The 24,116-nt window shown below is 39.8% G+C and overlaps 2 protein-coding genes across 9 annotated transcripts in view; one reads left to right on the top strand and one right to left on the bottom strand.

Annotated features, from left to right (window-relative positions):
• LOC134866611 (sarcoplasmic reticulum histidine-rich calcium-binding protein-like) overlaps positions 1 to 6,204 on the top strand; it is an 18,972-nt gene extending 12,768 nt beyond the window's left edge. For 3 of the 7 annotated variants that reach the window (XM_063886853.1, XM_063886848.1, XM_063886854.1), the window contains exons 5-7: positions 679 to 1,241; positions 1,814 to 1,905; positions 2,884 to 6,204. In XM_063886853.1, coding sequence (XP_063742923.1) covers positions 679 to 1,241; positions 1,814 to 1,905; positions 2,884 to 2,979 — 751 coding nt within the window. In that variant the 3' untranslated portion in view covers positions 2,980 to 6,204. Of the gene's footprint in view, positions 1 to 678; positions 1,242 to 1,813; positions 1,906 to 2,677 lie in introns of all 7 variants that reach the window. The other 4 variants (XM_063886849.1, XM_063886851.1, XM_063886850.1 and 1 more) reach the window with 4 other exon arrangements.
• On the bottom strand, positions 5,524 to 24,116 carry LOC134866613 (palmdelphin-like). 2 transcript variants are annotated; one of them, XM_063886857.1, is made up of 10 exons: positions 24,045 to 24,116; positions 21,320 to 21,368; positions 21,133 to 21,213; positions 20,604 to 20,701; positions 20,343 to 20,457; positions 20,157 to 20,181; positions 19,979 to 20,071; positions 13,716 to 13,876; positions 12,189 to 13,197; positions 5,524 to 6,463 (listed from the first exon to the last, which is right to left on the bottom strand). In XM_063886857.1, exons 2-10 carry the CDS (start codon positions 21,362 to 21,364, stop codon positions 6,450 to 6,452), a joined length of 1,641 nt encoding a protein of 546 aa, XP_063742927.1. In that variant the 5' UTR covers positions 21,365 to 21,368; positions 24,045 to 24,116; the 3' UTR covers positions 5,524 to 6,449. The 2 variants fall into 2 exon arrangements, with proteins under 2 accessions (XP_063742927.1, XP_063742926.1); XM_063886856.1 differs by lacking the exon at positions 5,524 to 6,463 and having other exon boundaries at positions 12,052 to 13,197.

The following is a 24,116-nucleotide window of genomic DNA, read 5'->3' as shown; positions in this document are numbered from 1 at the left end:
GCCAATCTGACCAGGCGGGTTGAGCCTGTGTTCAATTGACTGGTTTCATATGAATCCACACATGGAGTGGACTGCGTCGTTCTAGAGTCAGCAGCCACCTCTGACTGAACTTATAACACTGAGAGACTCTCCACTAGGTAACAGTGAGTCCTTAAAGTGTTGTTAGTACTACATTTGGGGGAAAGTACTATGAGGAGAATGGAAAAATGGAAAAGTGTATTGTCTATTCTACTAGTATTTAACTTTGACATTTAATAAAGGTATGGCTTACCCTTTAGCAAACAGTTGCCTATCTACATGCCCAAGTATACGTATTCATTTGGTATAAATGTAAGTCCAATATTCACTCTCTTTCATTTCTGCTTTAGAGGGACATATCCCTCTTTAGCTCTTCTAAACTCTCCACTTTGTTCACAAGCTAATCATCAGCTTTGCCTGCGTGCGTTCTGAAGGCTGGAAAACCAAAACAAGGAGCTAAAAGAGGCTAAACTGCCCTGCAGGGCTGAGAACAGCTGAGTATGTGACAACGATCTGTTGGTTTCTCTTTGGTCCACTGTTAATGTAACATGGTATAGTATTTACCATACCTGCAGTAAAGCTCTACTTACTTTCCCTCTAACCAAATACACTGGTTCTGCCTGAATGATCTGATTGATTTTGTCGTTGTTCTGTGTTCAGGCCCTCCAGCCTGCAGACTGGACGATCTCCACCCAGACCTCCAGCCTGTCGCACCCCAACCTTGTCCATCTCCCCGTCTCCATCCTGCTCCTCCTCCCTTCCACGTTCTGGCTACCATGAAATGACAGCCAACAATGTCATCATCCTGGAGCCCGACTGCTCTGGCTCCTCCTCCAGGAACCGCTTACTCTCCTCCGCAATCGGGGGCCTCTCTGATTGGCCGACAAGTCAGGACGCCATGCCATCCGGCAACGTCATCGTTGTGGAAACGTCCAATCTCATCATTCGCAGCGCTTCAGAATTCTGCCTAAGCTCCGCCCCGGTGTCCCTGGAACCGCAGGAGAGCACTTTCACCTCCAATCCATTCTTCAAGCTGCGCTCCATCAGCAGCCAGTCACTGGTGGAGCAGGAGATCCGCATGGTGAGGCAGAGGGAGGAGGAGTGGAGGAGGCAGAAGGAGGACATGTGGAGAAAGAGGAGGGAGGAGGACTGGAAGAGAGGAAGAGAGAGGTATGACACCGTGCTGGTGTCTCCAGGCCTGAGTGATAACATCAGCTTCAGCGGTACGTACCAGACGTCCAGAGGTCCAAAGTAGCTAATTACATTTACTCAAGTACTGTACTTAAGCTTTGAGATATTTGTATTTTACTTGAGTATTTCAATGTTCTGCTACTTTGTACTTCTATCCTGCTACAATTCAGTGGTAATTGGTATACTTTTACCCCACTACATGTATTTATTACCTTTAGTTACAGATCTGGATTAATGATGGTAAATATAATCAGCCCTTAAATCAGACTTTAGTTCACCTGCAGTAAATCCAGCAGCTACCCTGCAGTATACAAAGCCATTCAAACTAGCTGCACCTTTACCAGCTCTGAGAACACTTTAATGATCAATAACACCAAACCAGCTGAACCACTGAACAGCTGCTTCTTTTATTTTTTCAGTGAAATTATAAATATATATTCAAAAAATAAAATACGTAATAGTTCCAAGGTCTGCTGATGTTGATTCTTTATTCAGTGTTGAGCAGATCACTATGCAAAGTGTGTGGAATGATGGCTGAACAAAATAGGCTTCTGTTTCGATCATTTGATTAAATGAGACACATGTTACCTTTTTTTAATTCCAGTACCAGAGGTGCCAGACAGATGTGTCTCCTCCCCTTCCTCCCCTTCCAGAAACCGCAAAATGGAACGATCCAGTTTGTCCTGTGACCACAAGGTTGGCACACACACACACACACACACACACACACACACACACACACACACACACACACACACACACACACACACACACACACACACACACACACATACACACACCGATTTTTCTCTGTTGTTGTTACTCTGCCTGCAGTTGTCATGATTTTGGGTACATGTACTGTATACATCCATATTTAAAGCTTTAAAGAAATCTACAGAAACAATCTACACGACGGAAACCTTCCTTCTTTACTAAAGATGTTTCTTGTTTAAGGACATTTTAGAAAAGCTAGCTGCAGAAACTGCCTGTAGGCCATACCTACTTAGTTCAGTTTTATTCAAACAGCCCAATGATGAAATCACAAAATTTGCATCAACAACCATTTCTGTTTCTATAGCTGCTACATGTGTTCTATGCTAATATATATATATCGATTGATTTATTAATAATATATCAATATTTAAAAGTGTTGCTTTAAACATAGGAGCACATTAAAGTCCATATTTAAAGTACACCAATAATAAATTGACTTTATAATAATAATAATAATAATGGATTACCTGAGAGATAAATTGACCAATCCAGCACAATAATGACTTTGTAATGTATCATTTGACACTGCTGATATTGAATCGCTTCATGTGTCAGTACATTGCATTAAAATCATGATGAACTTTATGTTAATATGCTTTTTTTACGATTTCCATGTTGGTTCATTGGTTTTGTCCTTTACTCATTCATTCATTTCCTACATTTATTATTGTGAACTTTCTGATTTGTTGATCAGCTGGATTGATTATGTTTTCATCCATTAGTTCACAATTTTGCAAATACATTCATTGTTTTCCTGATATTTTCATGTACTCATCCATCTAATAATTCCGCCTACTGTTCCATTTCCTGTTTATTTCTCTCTACCCCATCAACCAATCATCTTTCCATCCACCCATCCCATAATCCATTCCTCCACCCATCTTGGCTCCAGTGGTTCAGCTGAATCTGCCCCCCACCCCCAGTTCCCCTCTTCCCTCTCTTCGGTTCCGAAACGACAGAACTCCATGGCGCAGCGATGGGAGGCCTCCCTATTAGCCAATCAGAAGAAGGAATGAGCAACTATAACGCTGAACTGTCAGCCAATGAAGAGCCCAAATGAAACGCCACGCCTCCTTCAGTCCCTCTTCTCCTTCAGTCTGTCAGCAGCTGATGTTGTCTCAGCTGTGGCTTTAATCTGATTGGTCCGTTGTGTTGTCTGTTGGACGTCCTGTGACATGAGGACTGTCTCCTTTAGTTAGCTGGTTTCAAAGATTAAGGTCTTATACCTAGATAAGGTTTCCAAAATGCTTTCAAGTCAAAGTCTTGTCTGTTGCATGATGTCAGAAACAGTAACACATGGAGCGTCACATTGCAGACGGTGTTCTTATTATAACTTTTGTGGACCCCCAGGAGGCTATCCCAATAATAACTGAGTATGAAATAGCAATCACATTAATACCACTGTTTTTCAAATGTGACCTGGATTTTATGGATTTTTTAATTTGTGGTATTCTCCTTTAATATTCACAGCACTTTGATTTCTAGACGTTTATTAATTATTCTACTTCAACTATTGGTATTTTTCGATTTTTATTCAAACTTTGGATTTTCAAACTTTAATTCCCAAAAGTCATTTAGACTATATTTTAAATAGCGCTTATTTGAAAAATATTGTAGCTATGCAGAGATTTGAGAAGGTACATGCAAAAATGATTTAGCATGTTGTGTTCTTTTCAAATGACATTCATGTATTTTTAAAGGTGCAATGCTAGAATTTCATGTCAGCCATGTTGGCTGCTAACTAAATAATATGTAGGTCACACTCGCACAGGGGAGCTCTTGCCTCTTCTTTAAGAGGGATTGGTTGTAACCCAGTAGTGGTTAAGGAGGATGCAGTTTTTTGTGAAGAGAAAAAATATTCTCTTTTCAGGAATATTGTAGTCTCATAGTTTCAAACCATGCTTGCTTCCTTTACTCGCGCTACTCCACAGAGCATGGGCATTTCTGACGTATGATGTTCTGGACAAAACCAAGAAAAATCCACCCTCAAGTTGAATTTGAGCACATTTTGAAAACAATGAAACCTTTATCAGCTACCTACCTTATTTAATATTAGTTAGAGTTGGCCCCGTTCACCCCTTTGCCTCCCACAGAAACATGTGAATACTGCCTCTTATGTTTAATCAAAACTACACTTAAGGCTAATAACAGAGCTTGCAGGGCTGTACCATGTGTGTTTCTTTTGAACATTTGATGTCAGTTAATGAAGATTCCAACGTCTCTCGTGATATAATAAAAAATAAATCAGTTCATCAGAGTTATCTTAAGGAAACTCTCAATTTGGATGCCTGACACCTGATATGTTCACTGCGTACATGCTAGCTAGCTTACAGCTAATTTCTGTTGTGTTGGTACACAAGGTGTTGGAAGCAACCAGGTTGTAAAATCACACTCAGCTGTCAAATGTATGCGAATACCTCAAAAGGAATATTTACATTCATACTCCGTAAAAACAGCTGTCATTAGCAGATATTTGAAGACTGCTTTAGCGTTACAGGTGTTAGCATGGTATTCCTGTCGCTCTCCGTCTGTGGCTCTGCTGGTTTAGCTCAACAACTCGAATACTTCTGAAATATTCTGATTTTCATATGTAGTCTAGTGAAGAGTTTTACATATTTTTGTGTCCTTTCTTGATTCCTAAACAGAGATTTCTTGTACTGTATTTTTGCTGCATATATTTATGAATTGAGCAATGCTTGTAAATCCTTGAATCTTTTATTTGTGAAAGGTTTATAATATATTGTTTGCGAATGATTGTTTGAAGATGACGTCTGCCATGTTTTTAAGAGATGACTTTTATGTGCGGTGTGTGCATGTGTGTGTTTTATAATACTCCATGCGTAAGCTAGTCGGAGCTCCCTTTAGTTTGGCTTCTCTAGCTCTAGGACATGCTAACTGCTTTCCCCAGTGAACTCAACTTGACTGGCAGTCTAAAAGTGCATTCAACTCAACTCAGAAATGCCAGATTAAAGTTACAGGATGGAAATTAAATTAGCTAACGCTCTTACATTATAAAAAATACTGCAAACGATCAAACCACATTGTTAGCTTATCAACTGTGTTTGAGTTGCTAGTTACAGTGCAACGATGTAAGCCTGTAACTACATTTCTGCACTTGGAATTTCCTCAAATCCATCTTATTAGCGTATTACATTTCATTTGAGTCCATACTAACTTATTTCCTCCTATTTCTTTCTATACTGCCTGTTAGATGAAGTAAAACATTGTAGGAGAGCAGGAACAAACTAGTCTTGGGAAAAATGATTTCCTCTGAGTTGACATTCAAGGATGTGAAGGTACCACTATGGGCATATACTGTAGTAAATATAATAGTTACTGTGCAATTCAGAATTCAGAGATGTAGAGGTAGTTATGTTTTTGTGGATTTTGTTTTTTGCAAACAAAAAACTATAATCCATGGTAAAAAACAACAACAACTGTAGATAGTTTTCCATTGTTTCCCGAACAGCTTAGTCCACATGTTATTTATTGATACACATGTCGTATGAAAGTGGACTCAAATATGTGCTCAGTCGCTACAGAACTTGGATCATTGCTGACCAGTAGAATAAAAATAAGATCAAATAAAACAAAAGGGATTCTCAGACATTTATTTTTATATTTATAGGATAAGAAGCGATGAAATGGGAATTTACTTTTGGACTAACTTTCAAAGATATCCCCCTAATTTGTCTCACTTGAATTTCAGTAGCCCATCATTGGCTTTAGATTGATTTACAAACATTTTGCAGAGATTTTTTTTGTCATCCATCACTTCTATTGTATTCACGGAAGAGATGCCTTCTGGGCAAGCATGGACACAAGGACTAAAATCAAGTCATATTTATTCTGAGATGTATTGAATGCACATTAGTAACTGCTGTGTGTACAGATGTTACTGTGTAGATGATATACTGTATGATAGCACAACTATCAATAATACTTTATTACTCCACAACACTACTCTAGTTTTTAGAAGAAAGTGCATTTAGGTCTTGAGCATTGCTGAATGTTCATGCTGCTTCTCAATGAATACACCACATGCTACCTGCTAATATTCTGTATGGACTCTTATAAACTGCTGTCCTGAACATTACTGCTTTTCCTCATAGCCTAGCATTAACATGTATTCTGGTTCTGTTTATTTGCCTTGAGTTTCAGTCATATATTAATTGCCAAATAAAAAGGTCTGGTGTTGACATCTTCAATAAAGCGTTACTCCTGAAACCTATTGTGTTGAAGCTCTTTTTATCTTTCAGCAAATATTTTCACGCTCAGACACAAACATATATAGTATATACTGTATACCTTTTTTTCTCCAAAAGTGAGTAATGTGTTGTATGCAGGTTCCAGAAATCAAAGAATCAACATTAGCCATAGAGGAGAGGAAGATGCCAGAAGGCAGGAAGCAGAGATGATCGCTCAGGACTTGTTGAAGCTCTTCGCAGATGGATGGACCAGCTCCTTCACTCCCCAGTACCTGATACACACAGACGCCATTCAAATAAAGTATGTGGGGAAAATAATAGCCTTAAAGAAGAAAAGCGCTTGATAAAGGCAGAGGAGCATTATTTTACTGATTTAAAGCTAATTAATACATCAATACTCATGAATTAAGAGGAGAAGATGTGTGATTTCAGCCCCATCTAGTATTTGAAGTTAGCCCCTACAACAGGCCACAATTTATAAATGTTAAAGATCTCCTATTATACTGATTTTCCAACAATATATCACAGGTCTCAGATATATACAGAACATGTCTCTGATTGACTGAAACACCAAACAGGTCAAAAAGTGCTGATTCTGTCTGTAGCTTTAAATGCTAATGAGCTGCTGCTGGCCACGCCCCTCTGAGAGATGATTGGTTAAAAAAACAAAATGCTGATCTAGGACAGATTCAGGTCATACGGTGGGCGGGGGTTACCTTGGTTGGTTATTTGCTAATGGTTGCACAACCCAAAAACACATTGTGACATCACAAAGTGGTCAAAATCTGATCAGCTGATTTTCAGACAGCTTTCTATAAAGGTGGATCGGGACAAAAAGAGAGGGAATCTTTGTTCCTGAAACTTTCCATATCTTTTTACACAGAGGGGACACATATTTATGTATAAAATAGATGAGAAAGTGGATTTGACCTAATAGGTGATCAGGAATCTTTGAAGCCTATGTGAAGTTTACAATACGGGGTAAAGCTCCTTCAAATCTACAGACCCGATGACAGCCAAACAGTCAGTCAGAGTTAAATGAGCTAATGTTATGCTAACTGAATGCTAACAGAACATTGGCTCATCATTAATCTTACGTTGGATTCAAATTTACTGTGATATTACATCTTTTAAATCTTATTCCCGTTTGCTACTGTCGTTCAGCAGTCAGCAGATGGCTGCAACCCAACCCATTTTATGTTACTTGTTCATCTTTTTAAGGCTAAAAAGGAATGTTACTTTGTTTAAGACAATCAGCTGCGTTGTTGGTATCCTCCAAAGATGGCCGACCTGCTGTTGTTAACGTCGCAGTGAAGAGGTATATTTGAGGTGCCGGGGCACTGAGACCTGTAGTCTCGATATGATACAAGTACTGTAGCGTCATAATGTGAGACCACACACACACACACACACACACAGTGATAAGGGTTAGTGCAGCACAGACACAAGCAGCTGTTAGCATCAATCAGTAACAAAGGTTTATTAGTCACATTAAGGTATAGGAATATGACAAGCAACTGCAGGTAAAAAAGTAAAAAGAAACTCAAAGAAAAGTGATTCAATGACACACGACTTTTGAAGGTGGAAATAATTAAGTCTTGCCTTTGCACCACAAACACATTTTACTAATGCATTGTGTAACGTGATGTTGGCATGAGCAGTTCAAAGAAGAATGAAACCTACATATTATCTCACACCACACTTGATGAAGTGCTCAGTTTTTATAACAATTTAAATAAAAAGTGGGTTAACATCTAGCACTAGTAATCAATTGAGATTACTGGATGTTCCTGCTACCACTAGGTGTCTCTGAAACCAACTTTAGGAATGGTACAAAACACTGTACAATATTACAAAAGCACTTGTTTAAAAAAAGAAAGAACATTTTGGAGTTCTTATAGTTCAGCAACACAGCACAGCACCGACTGTTTTACCATTACTTCAGAAAGTACGCTCTTCAACACTCTTATGTGTGTGTTACAAGAGTCATTTTCAGTTACATGTATTCATTAGCCCAGCTTAACCCCATAACACACAATCAAGTTTAAGATTTACTAAGCCTGTTCCTATGATCTTTTTCGATGGGGATACTTTAGCATACTGCATGTCGTACACTTTGAATACTTGCGCAGTGTGTAGGCTACATCAAGCATGCAGTGTTGCACACGGCAGCTGAGCTCTCCTCGAAAGTGACTATCGATGCTAGCTACTGTACATGAAGCAGCAACAATCGTTGATGGTACCAAGTCATTATCGACTGCCAAATTTCACATTGGGAAGCACTTATTCACTCAAAATAGCACAAGGACAGAAGTACATGACTTAAGAGTCAGCACCTTGTTCTACTAGCTTATTTACAAAAAGTCAGCAAACTATTAATCCATGAATGCGATAAAAGCATGTCAGGCTGAACCACCCCCCTCTTGCCTTCAGAGCAGTGCTCGAATTACGTGGGAGCCAGAGGGAGCCGAGCTCCCATAGAGTGATGACTGGCTCCCATGAAAGCAACAAAGTCAAATTTTTGAGGGGGTCTCTCATATCTGAAGGTGTCTGCCGTATATTGCATTGTAATTTAATCGTAAACAACACTCATTATCCATCCCTTTGCGGTCTCCAACCATTAAAGACGTTACATTAAAATAGGCTAATACCGGACGTGCTTATACGCTCAAGAGCGCAGCATACTGCACTTCACCACCACACCACTAGGCTACGTGAGCAAACTGGATAAGATCGATTTGACAGCACTCGCAAGTCCGAAGAAGTCACATAAAAATGTGCTTTTGAGGTAAAGACCAACAACACATCTTAAATTTAAATGTAATTGCCAGTTATGCCGCCGAAAAAAAGGCCACCTGCACCGAATTCATATTCGGCCCTGACCAGTTTCGGTTTTACCACTAAAAAAACAAAAATAGTTGCAGATTTAGAATCAGAAAATGGCCTAGCAACAGCTAGTTCTAGACAGGCGCCTAACTCTACTGAGCCAGAGGACGTTGTGGCTACAACCAGTCATCATGATGTTTTAGCTGGGACACTTACCAATGACGATGAGGACGTTGAGGAGGAATTGGACGGAGAAGAGGCTGCGGAGACGGGGTCGGGGTCCGGGACCGATATGGAACTGAAGCACCTGTGCCACCTGCCTCAGAACTGGGGGCTCACACAGTGGCGATCGTGGAAGGAGAGAAATCCATGGTTGTGTACAAGTGAGAGTGGCCTTGGGTGCGCCCCCTGCCAGGCAGCAAAAACTCTCTTGCTCCATGAAAAAAAGACTGGGGTGCACCTTTCGGATGCATGGGTTAATGGGACCGTCAGTAGCTCATTGCAAAAGCAATTACGTAAGAAGATTTACCTGCACCGGGACAGCCTTGCTCATAAAAGAGCAGTGGAGATAGCAGAATTAAAACAAAAAGATGTTCTGCCCACCAAAGTTGTAGAGCTGAGTTTGGCTGCCATCGACGTTACATCAAGCTCATTTAGGGCGGCGTACACTATAGCCAAAGAGAGATTGCCATACACCAAAATGACGCCGATCATGACAGTTAATGAGCTTAATGGTGCAACAGTGGGCCCTGCACACCGCTCCGATCACTCCTGTGCTGCTATTGTGAAACATATAGCAGATGAAATGAAAAGAAGACTTGTTTCCCATGTCTTGAAACTCGACTCACGTATCAGCATAACGTTGGATGAAAGCACTGTGCATGGACGCTCCTATATGATTATCTACATGAGGTGCGATGTAACAGGTAATGGAGACGTAGAGAACGTGTTTTTGGACATTGTTGAGTTGGAAAAAGGAGATGCAGGATCTCTTTACAATGCGTTAAAAGACAGTCTTCAAAATGTGGGGATAGAGGCAGAATTTCTTAAGAGGAACTTCATCAGCATAGCCACAGACGGAGCCGCTGTCCTTACCGGTAGGCATACAGGACTCATTGAAAGACTTAAACAAGACTTCCCTCGACTGCAGGATGTACATTGCCTGGCACACCGATTAGAACTAGCTGTTAATGATTCTTTGAAGGCTGTGGCTGGGTGCAACCATTTTGACATTTTTATTTCAAAGCTTCATAGTCTGTATCACCAATCCACCAAAAACGCACGGGAGCTTGAAAATGCTGCTAGGGAACTAAACATGCAGATTTTAAAAATAGGCAAAGTCTTCACAATCAGGTGGGTGGCAAGCAGTTTCCGGACAGTTAAAGCTGTGGTGAAAGATTTTCCTGTTTTGGCACAGCACTTTACAATGGCCAGCGAAGATGCCTCGCGCAACGGTGTGGAGAGGGCGAAGTATGGTGGCCTACTCAAGCATCTGACATCTACTGGCTTCCTCTCCGATTTGGCAGTGATGAAAGATGTGCTTCGTGAACTGCAGGGGCTCTCATTGAGACTACAGAGAAGGGACACGTCTCTGGTGGATGGCAGCAGACAAATCCATCAAACCATCGAGATACTGTCTGCTATGAAAGAAGATGCCGGTAAAACGGAATCCAAGATTCGCGCAGGCATAGCAAGTGGTCGGTTCAAAGGCGTTGTGCTTAGGGAAACGCAGCCTAAGATTAATAAACCCCAGTTTTATCAGTCCATCCTTGATAATCTCAGATCACGTCTTCCTGACAGTGAACTTATTGCCATGCTCAAGCCTCTAGATCAGCACTTTTGGCCTGCAGAGAGGTCAGACCTAATGCTATTTGGAGAGCGCGAAGTGGGAGATTCGCAAAACTCCTCTGTGAATCTTCTACCGAGGCTATCGAGGAATTCCGAGATTGGAAGCTTCAAGGTTCTCAGGGGAATACTCTTAAGAAACTTATCGTCGCATGCCGCACTATACTCCCGACCTCAGCGGAGTGTGAGAGGGGTTTCTCGGCTTGCAATGACACAGACGATAAAACTAGCAACGGACTGCGTGCAGCGAGCCTCACTGCCCTGCTATTCATTGACTTGAATGGACCTCCTATTGAGAAATTCAACCCCGTGCCGTTTGTCCACTCATGGATTAAGAGTGGCCACCGGACATCAGCATCATGGATTCCTGGGCGCAGGCCCCAGCCAGCTGAGAGCAGGGCAGTTTGGTCTCTTTTGTCTCCGTAAAGCCAACCAAACATGATCAGAGCATCGAACTGAATTGTTACATGATGGGTGAGTTTTGTCTATATATGCGTTCATTGGGTTACATTATTTGACAAGTCCTGAGAATGTCATGTTTGCTGTTGAACTTGTGCTTTCTTCTATGTTGTTTGACAAAGCCATAGGCTACATAATGCATAACAGTTCACAGTCTAGCCTGTCCCTAAACTGAAATTCAAAAGAATATGTTTAATCTATTTCCGTAAAGCCCAACACGGTCAAACATGATCAGAGCATCGAACTGAATTGTTAGGCCTACATGATGCGAGTGTTTTGTCTATATATGCGTTCATTGGGTTACATGATTTGACAAGTGCTGAGAATGTCTGTTGAAGTTGCGCTTTCTTCTATGTTGTTTGACAAAGCCAATATAGGCTACATAATGCATAAGTTCACAGTCTAGCTAAACTGAAATTCAAAAGAATATGTTTAATCTATGTATTTGTATGTATTGCGATATTGGAATGAAATATGGACAATCAATAATATGTTTAAATTAAATGGAACCGATTTCTGTAAAACAAACCCCAAAAAATCTGTCTGTTGTGTTGTGCGTGTGTTACGTGTGTAAGTTGTGTCTACCGTGCGCAAAAGCGCCATGCTCACCTATTTGCGGCTATTTAATTGACATGTTAGGTTATGGGGGGGGGGGCGGGGAGTCCAACTTGTTTTTATAAAATAGAGAGACCCCCTTGAAGACAAAAACATAATTCGAGCACTGCTTCAGAGTTTTAGTTATAAGGTACATGCGTTTCAGTGAATGATGAGGTTAGCCCCCCTGTCACTCAGCATGCATCAGTTAGCCGTTAGCCTGTTAGCAGACAGTGCAGCAGGGTTTGTGTTTTTTCTTGATCTTTCTGATACCTGGCCCCCCACGTCTCTCCTTCCGTCTGTCTCCGACTCCCTCGGCACGCCCCATGCTTCCATTGGCTGAACTTCCTGTTGAACAGCTGCGTTGCTTCTCGTCCACGCGGTTGTCATCGCTGTTGTCTTCGTCCTCGATTATGACGAGCTCCGCCTTCAGGGAGCTCTCAAACTCGTGGCCCCGCCCGCTGTCGTCCTGCGCCATCTGGAAGCCCATGAAGACGGCTGTGATTGGCTCAGTGGTGTCAATAGCGTTGAGGATGGTGTAGTGGGTGTCGTCTCCGTAGAGGGGGGAGGGCACTCGGTCAGAGGGGGGGAGGGCAGTGTACATGGCAGTGGAGGGTCTGTGATAGGAGGCGGGGCTGCAGCTATACAGTTCTTCTTCGTCCACACTGATGTAGTCACAAAGAGGAATATGATTGGCTGGAGTGTAGGAGAGCCGTGGTTGGTAGGCAGATGCTGCTTCCTGGTCATGTGACCTGGGAGGAGGGCAGTCATAGGCTCTGCCTCCATTCACCACACTGTTGCTTCTCAGGATGCTGGTTTTCTGGTGGCTAGCAGGCCGATCTTCCAGAACATGGTGACCGTTTCTCCCTTTGTGGGAACTGTGGTGACCATCCTTCTGGTTCCCATAGTTATTTCCCATCCCATTGTTGATTCCATGGCAATGACCTTCCCTCATGTTGCTTTTGTTGTTTCTCTCTTCATGGCGTCTGTACTGGCTCTCCTGCCCTCTGCGATGCTCTGCCCCTGTTTTCTCCGGACACTTCCCCCAGCAGTTTTTCTCCGTCATGTTGTTCCTCATGGGATGGAACCCATAATATCCTCGCTGGTCTCTCAGGTCAAACCTGTCTTCCTCACCTCTCCGGTCTTGGTGGTTGGAGAAGCTTTTGCTGTGGTTTAGGTGGATGTTTTGCTGCTTTACTTGGCGATGTATTGTGGCGCTTCTCAGCAACTGTTCCACCTCGTTGGCTGTCAGCTCAGACACACAGCTCTGATCATCTGACCCCTTAAGTAGAAAGGAATAAGGGTCATTACTAGGAGAACATAATGAGAGGTCAATAAAAAGAGTGGAAAAAGCAGATAGAAGGTGGTGAATGGGCCCAGCCTTGCCTCCCGAGTTATTCACAATGCTGGTAAGACTGGTCACTGAAACAAATAAGTCCCATTTGGGCCTCTTTGAATTTACTTATAGTTGATTTAACAATGAATTGTAAGGTGTATGTTCTTTCTAAGCACTCCATTGTATTGCTCCACCACACTTTTGTACCTACATTAAACCTCAGCTCTTGCAACAAAACTCTGCTATAATTCCCCCAATCTAGGCTTAATCTTCAAAGGAGTTTGTATTGGCCTTAGTGACCACCTTTAAATATCTACTAAAATGATTCTTCATAAACTCTAAAGTTCATTTATTCGTGTTTATGTGGCCTTCTACTTGTACTGTACTGATCTGTTTTGCTTTGTACAATTTTTAAGAAGGTTTTCTAAAGTCCTACATGAAGACGGCTTATCATTGAATAATACCTCTTGTGAATTTAAGGCAAAAACACACTTCCTGCCATCGTCGTAGACCTTGAGCCCGGCGTGCTGGCTCAGCTCTTCAGCAGGAACTGAAGCAGTAGAGAGCACGGTGCTCTTCCCGGTCTTCAGGTCTTTAGTCACACTGATCTCCATGGCAAACAGAGCTGGGGTGCAGAAGAAAACAGGCAGAGTTAGTAATATCACTTTATGTTGGCCAAACTTCATCTGAGTTTATGATTATACTGGAAATGTTTGAACTGCTAAGGTTAAAAGACTGATATTGTTGCTAACTGTTTCTAACTTTTGCTAACTGGTGCTAAATATAGCTAATTGTTGCTTACTGTTGATAATTGTTGCTAGCTGTTTCTAACGGTTGCAACCTGTCGCTAACTGTTTCTGACAGATATCTCTTGCTTATCGTTGTTTTACTTTTTCTACCTGTTGCTTACTGTGGCTATCTTTTGCTAATTGTTGTTTACTGTTGATCTGTTGCTCTAATTGTTGTTTACTGTTAACTTGTTGCTCTAATTGTTGTTTACTGTTGATCTGTTGCTAATTGTTGTTTACTGTTGATCTGTTGCTCTAATTGTTGTTTACTGTTGATCTGTTGCTAATTGTTGTTTACTGTTGATCTGTTGCTCATTGTTGTTTACTGTTGATCTGTTGCTCTAATTGTTGTTTACTGTTGATCTGTTGCTAATTGTTGTTTACTGTTGATCTGTTGCTAATTGTTGTTTACTGTTGATCTGTTGCTAATTGTTGTTTACTGTTGATCTGTTGCTAATTGTTGTTTACTGTTGATCTGTTGCTAATTGTTGTTTGTTGATCTGTTGCTCTAATTGTTGTTTACTGTTGATCTGTTGCTCTAATTGTTGTTTACTGTTGATCTGTTGCTCTAATTGTTGTTTACTGTTGATCTGTTGCTCTAATTGTTGTTTACTGTTGATCTGTTGCTAATTGTTGTTTACTGTTGATTTGTTGCTAATTGTTGTTTGTTGATCTGTTGCTAATTGTTGTTTACTGTTGATCTGTTGCTCTAATTGTTGTTTACTGTTGATCTGTTGCTCTAATTGTTGTTTACTGTTGATCTGTTGCTAATTGTTGTTTACTGTTGATCTGTTGCTAATTGTTGTTTGTTGATCTGTTGCTAATTGTTGTTTACTGTTGATCTGTTGCTCTAATTGTTGTTTACTGTTGATCTGTTGCTCTAATTGTTGTTTACTGTTGATCTGTTGCTCTAATTGTTGTTTACTGTTGATCTGTTGCTCTAATTGTTGTTTACTGTTGATCTGTTGCTAATTGTTGTTTACTGTTGCTCATTGTTGTTTACTGTTGATCTGTTGCTCTAATTGTTGTTTACTGTTGATCTGTTGCTAATTGTTGTTTACTGTTGATCTGTTGCTAATTGTTGTTTACTGTTGATCTGTTGCTAATTGTTGTTTACTGTTGATCTGTTGCTCATTGTTGTTTACTGTTGATCTGTTGCTCTAATTGTTGTTTACTGTTGATCTGTTGCTCATTGTTGTTTACTGTTGATCTTTTGCTAATTGTTGTTTACTGTTGATCTGTTGCTAATTGTTGTTTACTGTTGATCTGTTGCTCTAATTGTTGTTTACTGTTGATCTGTTGCTAATTGTTGTTTACTGTTGATCTGTTGCTCATTGTTGTTTACTGTTGATCTGTTGCTCTAATTGTTGTTTACTGTTGATCTGTTGCTAATTGTTGTTTACTGTTGATCTGTTGCTCTAATTGTTGTTTACTGTTGATCTGTTGCAAATTGTTGTTTACTGTTGATCTGTTGCTCTAATTGTTGTTTACTGTTGATCTGTTGCTAATTGTTGTTTACTGTTGATCTGTTGCTCATTGTTGTTTACTGTTGATCTGTTGCTCTAATTGTTGTTTACTGTTGATCTGTTGCTAATTGTTGTTTACTGTTGATCTGTTGCTAATTGTTGTTTACTGTTGATCTGTTGCTAATTGTTGTTTACTGTTGATCTGTTGCTAATTGTTGTTTACTGTTGATCTGTTGCTAATTGTTGTTTGTTGATCTGTTGCTAATTGTTGTTTACTGTTGATCTGTTGCTAATTGTTGTTTACTGTTGATCTGTTGCTAATTGTTGTTTGTTGATCTGTTGCTCTAATTGTTGTTTACTGTTGATCTGTTGCTAATTGTTGTTTACTGTTGATCTGTTGCTCATTGTTGTTTACTGTTGATCTGTTGCTCTAATTGTTGTTTACTGTTGATCTGTTGCTAATTGTTGTTTACTGTTGATCTGTTGCTAATTGTTGTTTACTGTTGATCTGTTGCTAATTGTTGTTTACTGTTGATCTGTTGCTAATTGTTGTTTGTTGATCTGTTGCTAATTGTTGTTTACTGTTGATCTGTTGCTAATTGTTGTTTACTGTTGATCTGTTGCTAATTGTTGTTTGTTGATCTGTTGCTCTAATTGTTGTTTACTGTTGATCTGTTGCTCTAGTTGTTGTTTACTGTTGATCTGTTGCTAATTGTTGTTTACTGTTGATCTGTTGCCAATTGTTGTTTGTTGATCTGTTGCTCTAATTGTTGTTTACTGTTGATCTGTTGCTCTAATTGTTGTTTACTGTTGATCTGTTGCTCTAATTGTTGTTTACTGTTGATCTGTTGCTAATTGTTGTTTACTGTTGATCTGTTGCTAATTGTTGTTTACTGTTGATCTGTTGCTAATTGTTGTTTACTGTTGATCTGTTGCTCTAATTGTTGTTTACTGTTGATCTGTTGCTCTAATTGTTGTTTACTGTTGATCTGTTGCTCTAATTGTTGTTTACTGTTGATCTGTTGCTAATTGTTGTTTACTGTTGCTCATTGTTGTTTACTGTTGATATGTTGCTCTAATTGTTGTTTACTGTTGATCTGTTGCTAATTGTTGTTTACTGTTGATCTGTTGCTAATTGTTGTTTACTGTTGATCTGTTGCTAATTGTTGTTTACTGTTGATCTGTTGCTCATTGTTGTTTACTGTTGATCTGTTGCTCATTGTTGTTTACTGTTGATCTTTTGCTAATTGTTGTTTACTGTTGATCTGTTGCTCTAATTGTTGTTTACTGTTGATCTGTTGCTAATTGTTGTTTACTGTTGATCTGTTGCTAATTGTTGTTTACTGTTGATCTGTTGCTAATTGTTGTTTGTTGATCTCTTGCTAATTGTTGTTTACTGTTTGATCTGTTGCTCTAATTGTTGTTTACTGTTGATCTGTTGCTAATTGTTGTTTACTGTTGATCTGTTGCTCTAATTGTTGTTTACTGTTGATCTGTTGCTAATTGTTGTTTACTGTTGATCTGTTGCTCATTGTTGTTTACTGTTGATCTGTTGCTCTAATTGTTGTTTACTGTTGATCTGTTGCTAATTGTTGTTTACTGTTGATCTGTTGCTAATTGTTGTTTACTGTTGATCTGTTGCTAATTGTTGTTTACTGTTGATCTGTTGCTAATTGTTGTTTGTTGATCTGTTGCTAATTGTTGTTTACTGTTGATCTGTTGCTAATTGTTGTTTACTGTTGATCTGTTGCTAATTGTTGTTTGTTGATCTGTTGCTCTAATTGTTGTTTACTGTTGATCTGTTGCTCTAATTGTTGTTTACTGTTGATCTGTTGCTAATTGTTGTTTACTGTTGATCTGTTGCTAATTGTTGTTTGTTGATCTGTTGCTCTAATTGTTGTTTACTGTTGATCTGTTGCTCTAATTGTTGTTTACTGTTGATCTGTTGCTAATTGTTGTTTACTGTTGATCTGTTGCTAATTGTTGTTTACTGTTGATCTGTTGCTAATTGTTGTTTACTGTTGATCTGTTGCTAATTGTTGTTTGTTGATCTGTTGCTAATTGTTGTTTACTGTTGATCTGTTGCTCTAATTGTTGTTGACTGTTGATCTGTTGCTCTAATTGTTGTTTACTGTTGATCTGTTGCTCTAATTGTTGTTTACTGTTGATCTGTTGCTAATTGTTGTTTACTGTTGATCTGTTGCTCTAATTGTTGTTTACTGTTGATCTGTTGCTAATTGTTGTTTACTGTTGATCTGTTGCTAATTGTTGTTTACTGTTGATCTGTTGCTAATTGTTGTTTACTGTGATCTGTTGCTCATTGTTGTTTACTGTTGATCTGTTGCTCTAATTGTTGTTTACTGTTGATCTGTTGCTAATTGTTGTTTACTGTTGATCTGTTGCTAATTGTTGTTTACTGTTGATCTGTTGCTCATTGTTGTTTACTGTTGATCTGTTGCTCTAATTGTTGTTTACTGTTGATCTGTTGCTAATTGTTGTTTACTTTTGATCTGTTGATCTGTTGCTAATTGTTGTTTACTGTTGATCTGTTGCTCTAATTGTTGTTTACTGTTGATCTGTTGCTAATTGTTGTTTACTGTTGATCTGTTGCTAATTGTTGTTTACTGTTGATCTGTTGCTAATTGTTGCTTACTGTTGATCTGTTGCTAATTGTTGCTTACTGTTGATCTGTTGCTAATTGTTGTTTACTGTTGATCTGTTGCTAATTGTTGTTTACTGTTGATCTGTTGCTAATTGTTGCTTACTGTTGATCTGTTCCTAATTGTTGCTTACTGTTGATCTGTTGCTAATTGTTGTTTACTGTTGATCTGTTGCTAATTGTTGCTTACTGTTGATCTGTTCCTAATTGTTGTTTACTGTTGATCTGTTGCTAATTGTTGTTTACTGTTGATCTGTTGCTAATTGTTGTTTACTGTTGATCTGTTGCTAATTGTTGCTTACTGTTGATCTGTTCCTAATTGTTGTTTACTGTTGATCTGTTGCTAATTGTTGTTTACTGTTGATCTGTTGCTAATTGTTGTTTACTGTTGATCTGTTGCTAATTGTTGCTTACTGTTGATCTGTTCCTAATTGTTGTTTACTGTTGATCTGTTGCTAATTGTTGTTTACTGTTGATCTGTTGCTAATTGTTGTTTACTGTTGATCTGTTGCTAATTGTTGTTTACTGTTGATCTGTTGCTAATTGTTGTTTACTGTTGATCTGTTGCTAATTGTTGTTAACTGTTGATCTGTTGCTAATTGTTGTTTACTGTTGATCTGTTGCTAATTGTTGTTTACTGTTGATCTGTTGCTAATTGTTGTTTACTGTTGATCTGTTGCTAATTGTTGCTTACTGTTTATCTGTTGCTAATTGTTGCTTACTGTTGATCTGTTGCTAATTGTTGTTTACTGTTGATCTGTTGCTAATTGTTGTTTACTGTTGATCTGTTGCTAATTGTTGCTTACTGTTGATCTGTTGCTAATTGTTGCTTACTGTTGATCTGTTGCTAATTGTTGTTTACTGTTGATCTGTTGCTAATTGTTGCTTACTGTTGATCTGTTGCTAATTGTTGTTTACTGTTGATCTGTTGCTAATTGTTGTTTACTGTTGATCTGTTGCTAATTGTTGTTTACTGTTGATCTGTTGCTAATTGTTGTTTACTGTTGATCTGTTGCTAATTGTTGTTCACTGTTGCTAATTGCTGCTCACTGTTGCTTACTGTTGTTACCTCAGCCTTAGTGTCCTCACCCTGTCAATATATTCAGAGACATCTGTCCGACAGAAACTTTGCTTACAGCTTTTAAGTTTCAGAAATCTGGATAAACCCTAATCCTGGTTTGAAGAAAGCAATACATGCAAGCTGCTGTGTACAGATGGAAAGCTGAATAATGTGGCAAGACACCCTGATCTTCTCCAGGGCAACTCACAGTTGCTGATCAACCTTGTACAGTACTGGTATTAAAGCAAAACCAGGACTCTCTATGGAGCCATAAGATAAAGCAGTGTCTGAATCCCTAAACTCATCCAGGAATGGGCAGAACAGAGCCCAGGCAGACATTAAACATAATGGTAAAACTCTATAAGGATGCAGAGGTACATCAAGGCCTCAAATGTCCACCCCTGCCTGGCACCTCAACCTTAGATATATTTTGGTGAGCCCAACAGCTTTGAAGTATCCCCATCTTCAAACAGTCACCCGCTGTTGATTTAATAGGTGGATCTGTTGGTAGCTTGCCTGTTTCAGAGAACAGGGGAGGTAGGTAGCTTTGACTCAGAGCAGTTTACAAAGTTACAATGGATTCTGATGCTGGCTCTTTTTATAAGGAAAAAGTATCAAACTGTCCATTGTATGCTCAGTATGTTTGGGTCTCTGCTATCAGACTATGGGTAAATCCAATTATATTAACGCTAATAGATTGCAAAGTACAAAGTGCTCTGTAGGACTTTACAGGCAGTTGTAAACATGAACGCACTCTGTCTTGGTTTGCTGGGTTCAGAGGATTTGTTGGCTGCTGTACTGTAGGATTGTAGGACATCATGGGTCACCGTGGTGACCTGTAAAGGATCTGTTGGACAGAAAACAGAGCTATTAACACATGTTCATTTATCCTGTTGGTTAAAACATTTACATGATACTGTATCATGACTTACCATGAACAAAGCTGTCCTGGGCCTCCTGCAGGGTAGACACAAATCAGTAAAAAAAATATAATGGGAGCACTAAAAAGCAGCTGAGTGTGTGTGTGTGTGTGTGTGTGTGTGTGTGTGTGTGTGTGTGTGTGTGTGTGTGTGTGTGTGTGTGTGTGTGTGTGTGTGTGTGTGTGTGTGTGTGTGTACCTTGATAATGTCCCCTGCACTTTTCTCCACAGTCTTCAGTCTGTTGAGAATGACACTCTCTTTTGATGAAACCTTCGACTCCTCTCTCTCCAGAGACTTCACCTCCATTTCTATCCTGAACGTTCAGAGGAGAGAATGCACATTGAACAGCTCTTACTCTGTGTGTGTGTGTGTGTGTGTGTGTGTGTGTGTGTGTGTGTGTGTGTGTGTGTGTGCGTGCGTGCGTGCGTGCGTGCGTGCGTGCGTGTGCACGCGTTGTACCTGTGGATGTTGAGCTGAAGGCTCTGCTGCTGTGAGTAGTCTGTAGCATTGTGGGAAGTGGAGTCCTGTAGCAACCACTGCTCTCTCAAAGCTTTTTTCTGAGGACAGAACAGACAGCAGTTTCAATAAGTGGCCTGCAAATATCATCTGGTGTTATTGATGACCGTATATAAAAAATATGTAGACAATGTCTAAGTTAGGGCTTGGCAATATGAGGAAAATAAAATATCAACATATTTTTCAAACAAACACCTTACTATCAATATTGCAACGATCTTTCAGGGTTGACTATCAGTGCTTTCACAAAATATTTACACAGGATAAATAATCAGTAATGTGGATTTGTTGAGTGATTGTATGAAAGCAAGAAATGAAAAGCTACAAAATTGGTGATTTCTGAAAATAGCACAATTTCACTGCCTGTAAACTAGGAGGAGAAAATACTCAAGATATGACAATGTACAAAATCAAAGACAATATCTAGTCCCTGGTCACAATATCGATGTTGATGTGAAAGAGTGTAGTGAACCTTTAGATGCTGAAATCTGAGTTTTTCTTGGTCCAGTTCCAGTTTCTTCTGTCTAATTTCTTCCTGAATGTAATGCTTCTCCTGTTATTAAAGAGAGACAGTGAGTGTACAGGGCAGTGACAGAAGGTTCCAACAATGAAAAAATGTGCAGAGCACATTCAAGTGTAAAGTGTGAGTAAAGCCTTACAGTGATGGCCTGTAGCCTCTCCTTCAGCAGGAAACACTCCTCCATACTGCTGCAGGACAGAGACAAACAGAGAAGAGAAGAGACACTTATTAGACACCCAGATTATTTCACCCACAAACTGCTCAGTTTTAAAGACACAAAGAAAATACCACAGCCAGAGCTCACTGTGTGTCCTAACTCACTGTATTCAATCAGCCTTAACTACAGCGGTGTGTGTGTGTGTGTGTGTGTGTGTGTGTGTGTGTGTGTGTGTGTGTGTGTGTGTGTGTGTGTGTGTGTGTGTGTGTGTGTGTGTGTGTGTGTGTGCGTGCGTGTGTGTGTGCCCCCATACAGTCTCAATAAATGTTTCTCCCTGAATATTTCTATATTCATGTTTATTATAAGGCTGATGTTTTAATGATGCTGTATGTGTGTGCTTTTTATTCTGTGAACTATATGTCAGGAACATACGAGCTGCTTTATAGCTCCTATGAGTATTTGTGACTTCCTGTTTGGAAGCACTGGGTCAACCTTTATTTCTGTCACGTTGTCAGAGGGCTGTCTGCAGCTGTCCTCTCTGTGGGTCATGTCACTGCCTTGTTACAATTGCTTTTTCTGTCGTTAAATTTGGCTTACAGCTACTACATTTCCTGATTGCCTTTCTGCTCTGAATATAACACAATTTATTTTAAAGAACTACGGTCAGAAAAATATTTATGTCATCCCCTGCTCCCTTTATCAGTCCATTACCTCATCATCAAAGCCCCTCGATAACTCATGACCTGTTCATCATCCTCACTTTATAAGCATGTTCAGATGTTAAAAACTATTTTTCAAATGTTGAGTTTACATGACAGCTGGATACAAAACAAACTACATTTTTTGTTCAACTGCTCAACCCCCTGCTTCAGGCGCACAACTGAATGTTTTTTTTTTTTTTATTGCTAAATTGGTCTACCGCTACACGGTAATATCGATTTCATAGAAATTAAACAAATGTTGAATACATCACTGGGCTGTTTCCCTGCAGATTGAGCTGTTTTTATATAGGAAGGCAGGCTATGTGATGAATATAGATGTGTGTCAGAGTTGTTTAGAGGTTAGAAGGGGTTCAAACATGTTCACATGTATAAGGGGGTCGGGGGGCGAGGGGTATTCTTACTAACTGCTTCTATTTTCAGTGCCCCATGTGCCAAACTGAGTGCAAAACCTGGTGGCTGTGTAAGGCACACTACTAGTGGTAGTAGTACTGCTGTATAGCCTGCTGCTAACCAGTATGCTAACATGCTATTGACCCACTGCCTCAGGTAAGGTAGGAGAAAAGGGTCTTACAATCATTTCGCTCTGTGACCTTGAGTGAAGGAGAGGGACTGCATATTGTTCCGCCCTAACTCCCTCAAACAAGGCGTCTGTCCTGTCAGCCTTAGGCGAGGGCTTAATCTGACCTGCAGCCAGTCAGTACGGCACTTCTCTATTTTTACTTGTGACATACTTTCCTAAATGAAAGGAATACACATTTGCCAACTAGACTGTGAGGAATCAATTATTCCCACTCCTGCAAAATAAAAGTAGGAGCTTATATCCGCCTGTCAGTCAATCTGTCAGTAAACAGTGGGCAATCTCAGCTAATCTGCTCATGAGGCTGCTAATCTGTGTACACCATCTGCTGCAGATAGGGTACAGACAGAAGGACCATGTGGGCCCATCAGTATCACTGACTGACCATGTGCTCAGTACCTGTCGACACAATTTCCAACATGTTCTCATCAAGTGCTTCTAAAAGAATTTACTTTGTGTCATCGTCACTGCACCGGGCTGTATTTACTTTTCAGCTTTTAAATTAAATTAAACTGTTGTTTTTTCGTAGTAACTATAAAGCCCTTCTAAAATATTAAATATTAAACAAACAGTAGTTCAGTTGGCATACTTTTTCAGAATGCAGCAACTATCAAGAATTACTGCATTAATTCATTGCATTGTTGGTCAACTCATCAGTTCAGATACATGCTATTTTACTGAGGGTTCTATGATTCTTATATAGCAGGTACTAGAACCAACTGTATTGCTGTGATTTAACTTTAAAAAAGAAGAACATTAGATAAGCAGCATTTTGTCCAGTGAAAACCATGCACAGAATCCACTTGAGATTCAGTAACCAAGAAGTCCTTACAGATGCCTACCAAAACCTCACTAAATCTCAGAGACCTTCCACTTGGTTGAGCCATTGAATATATCAGTGACATGTTGTATTTCACTGGTCAGCTCATAACAGTGTTACCAACCAGTGTCAAGTCAAACAAAACAGGAAGCTAAGCAAGGAAAATTGTGATTTTTGTACACTAATCCTAAATCTCACAGTAATAATGCCAGTGTGTACTCAGTGAAGTGCTTCTAAATCAGGGCACCACAATGGGCAGCAGGGAAACTGAAGCTTAGACAGAATTAAGGATTTATCTCCACCTCTCTGTGTGTGGTTCTTTATCTGAGAAATGAGTACATTGAGCCCTCAGTTTACAACATCTTTAATATTTTAAACCTTCTGTGAAAATGTGTGTGACAAAACTAGTTTGACTCCCCTGTTCGGCAGTTAAAAAGAACAAACTTCAATATGCAGTAAGCAGCGAGACGTGCTGTGAAATAATGTTGCTCAGAAGTCATTTAAATAGTTCTTGTTAGGTCTTATTACCTCTTAACAGAGCAAAAGCACGTTATACCTCACACCCTTTAATAAATAAAGTCTGCCTACCTCTCTCTTGCGGGACCCTCGCGCCTCAGACTCTCCCGCGGCGGGCCATACGCGACCGCACTGCTGCAGGTG

This window comes from Eleginops maclovinus, chromosome 6 (assembly GCF_036324505.1).
Source record: "Eleginops maclovinus isolate JMC-PN-2008 ecotype Puerto Natales chromosome 6, JC_Emac_rtc_rv5, whole genome shotgun sequence".
NCBI classification, from domain to species: domain Eukaryota; kingdom Metazoa; phylum Chordata; class Actinopteri; order Perciformes; family Eleginopidae; genus Eleginops; species Eleginops maclovinus.
This window is presented reverse-complemented; position numbering and strand designations above follow the sequence as displayed.

Bases quoted from the DNA above. Each gene is read 5' to 3' on its own strand.
- LOC134866613 (XM_063886856.1), bottom strand. From the start codon at position 21,364: ATGGAGGAGTGTTTCCTGCTGAAGGAGAGGCTACAGGCCATCACT. The intron at 21,214-21,319 runs GTAAGGCTTTAC...CTTTAATAACAG, and splicing joins AGAGGCTACAGGCCATCACT to GAGAAGCATTACATTCAGGA. The intron at 20,182-20,342 runs GTACACACACAC...TCTACCCTGCAG, and splicing joins GTGCAGGGGACATTATCAAG to GAGGCCCAGGACAGCTTTGT.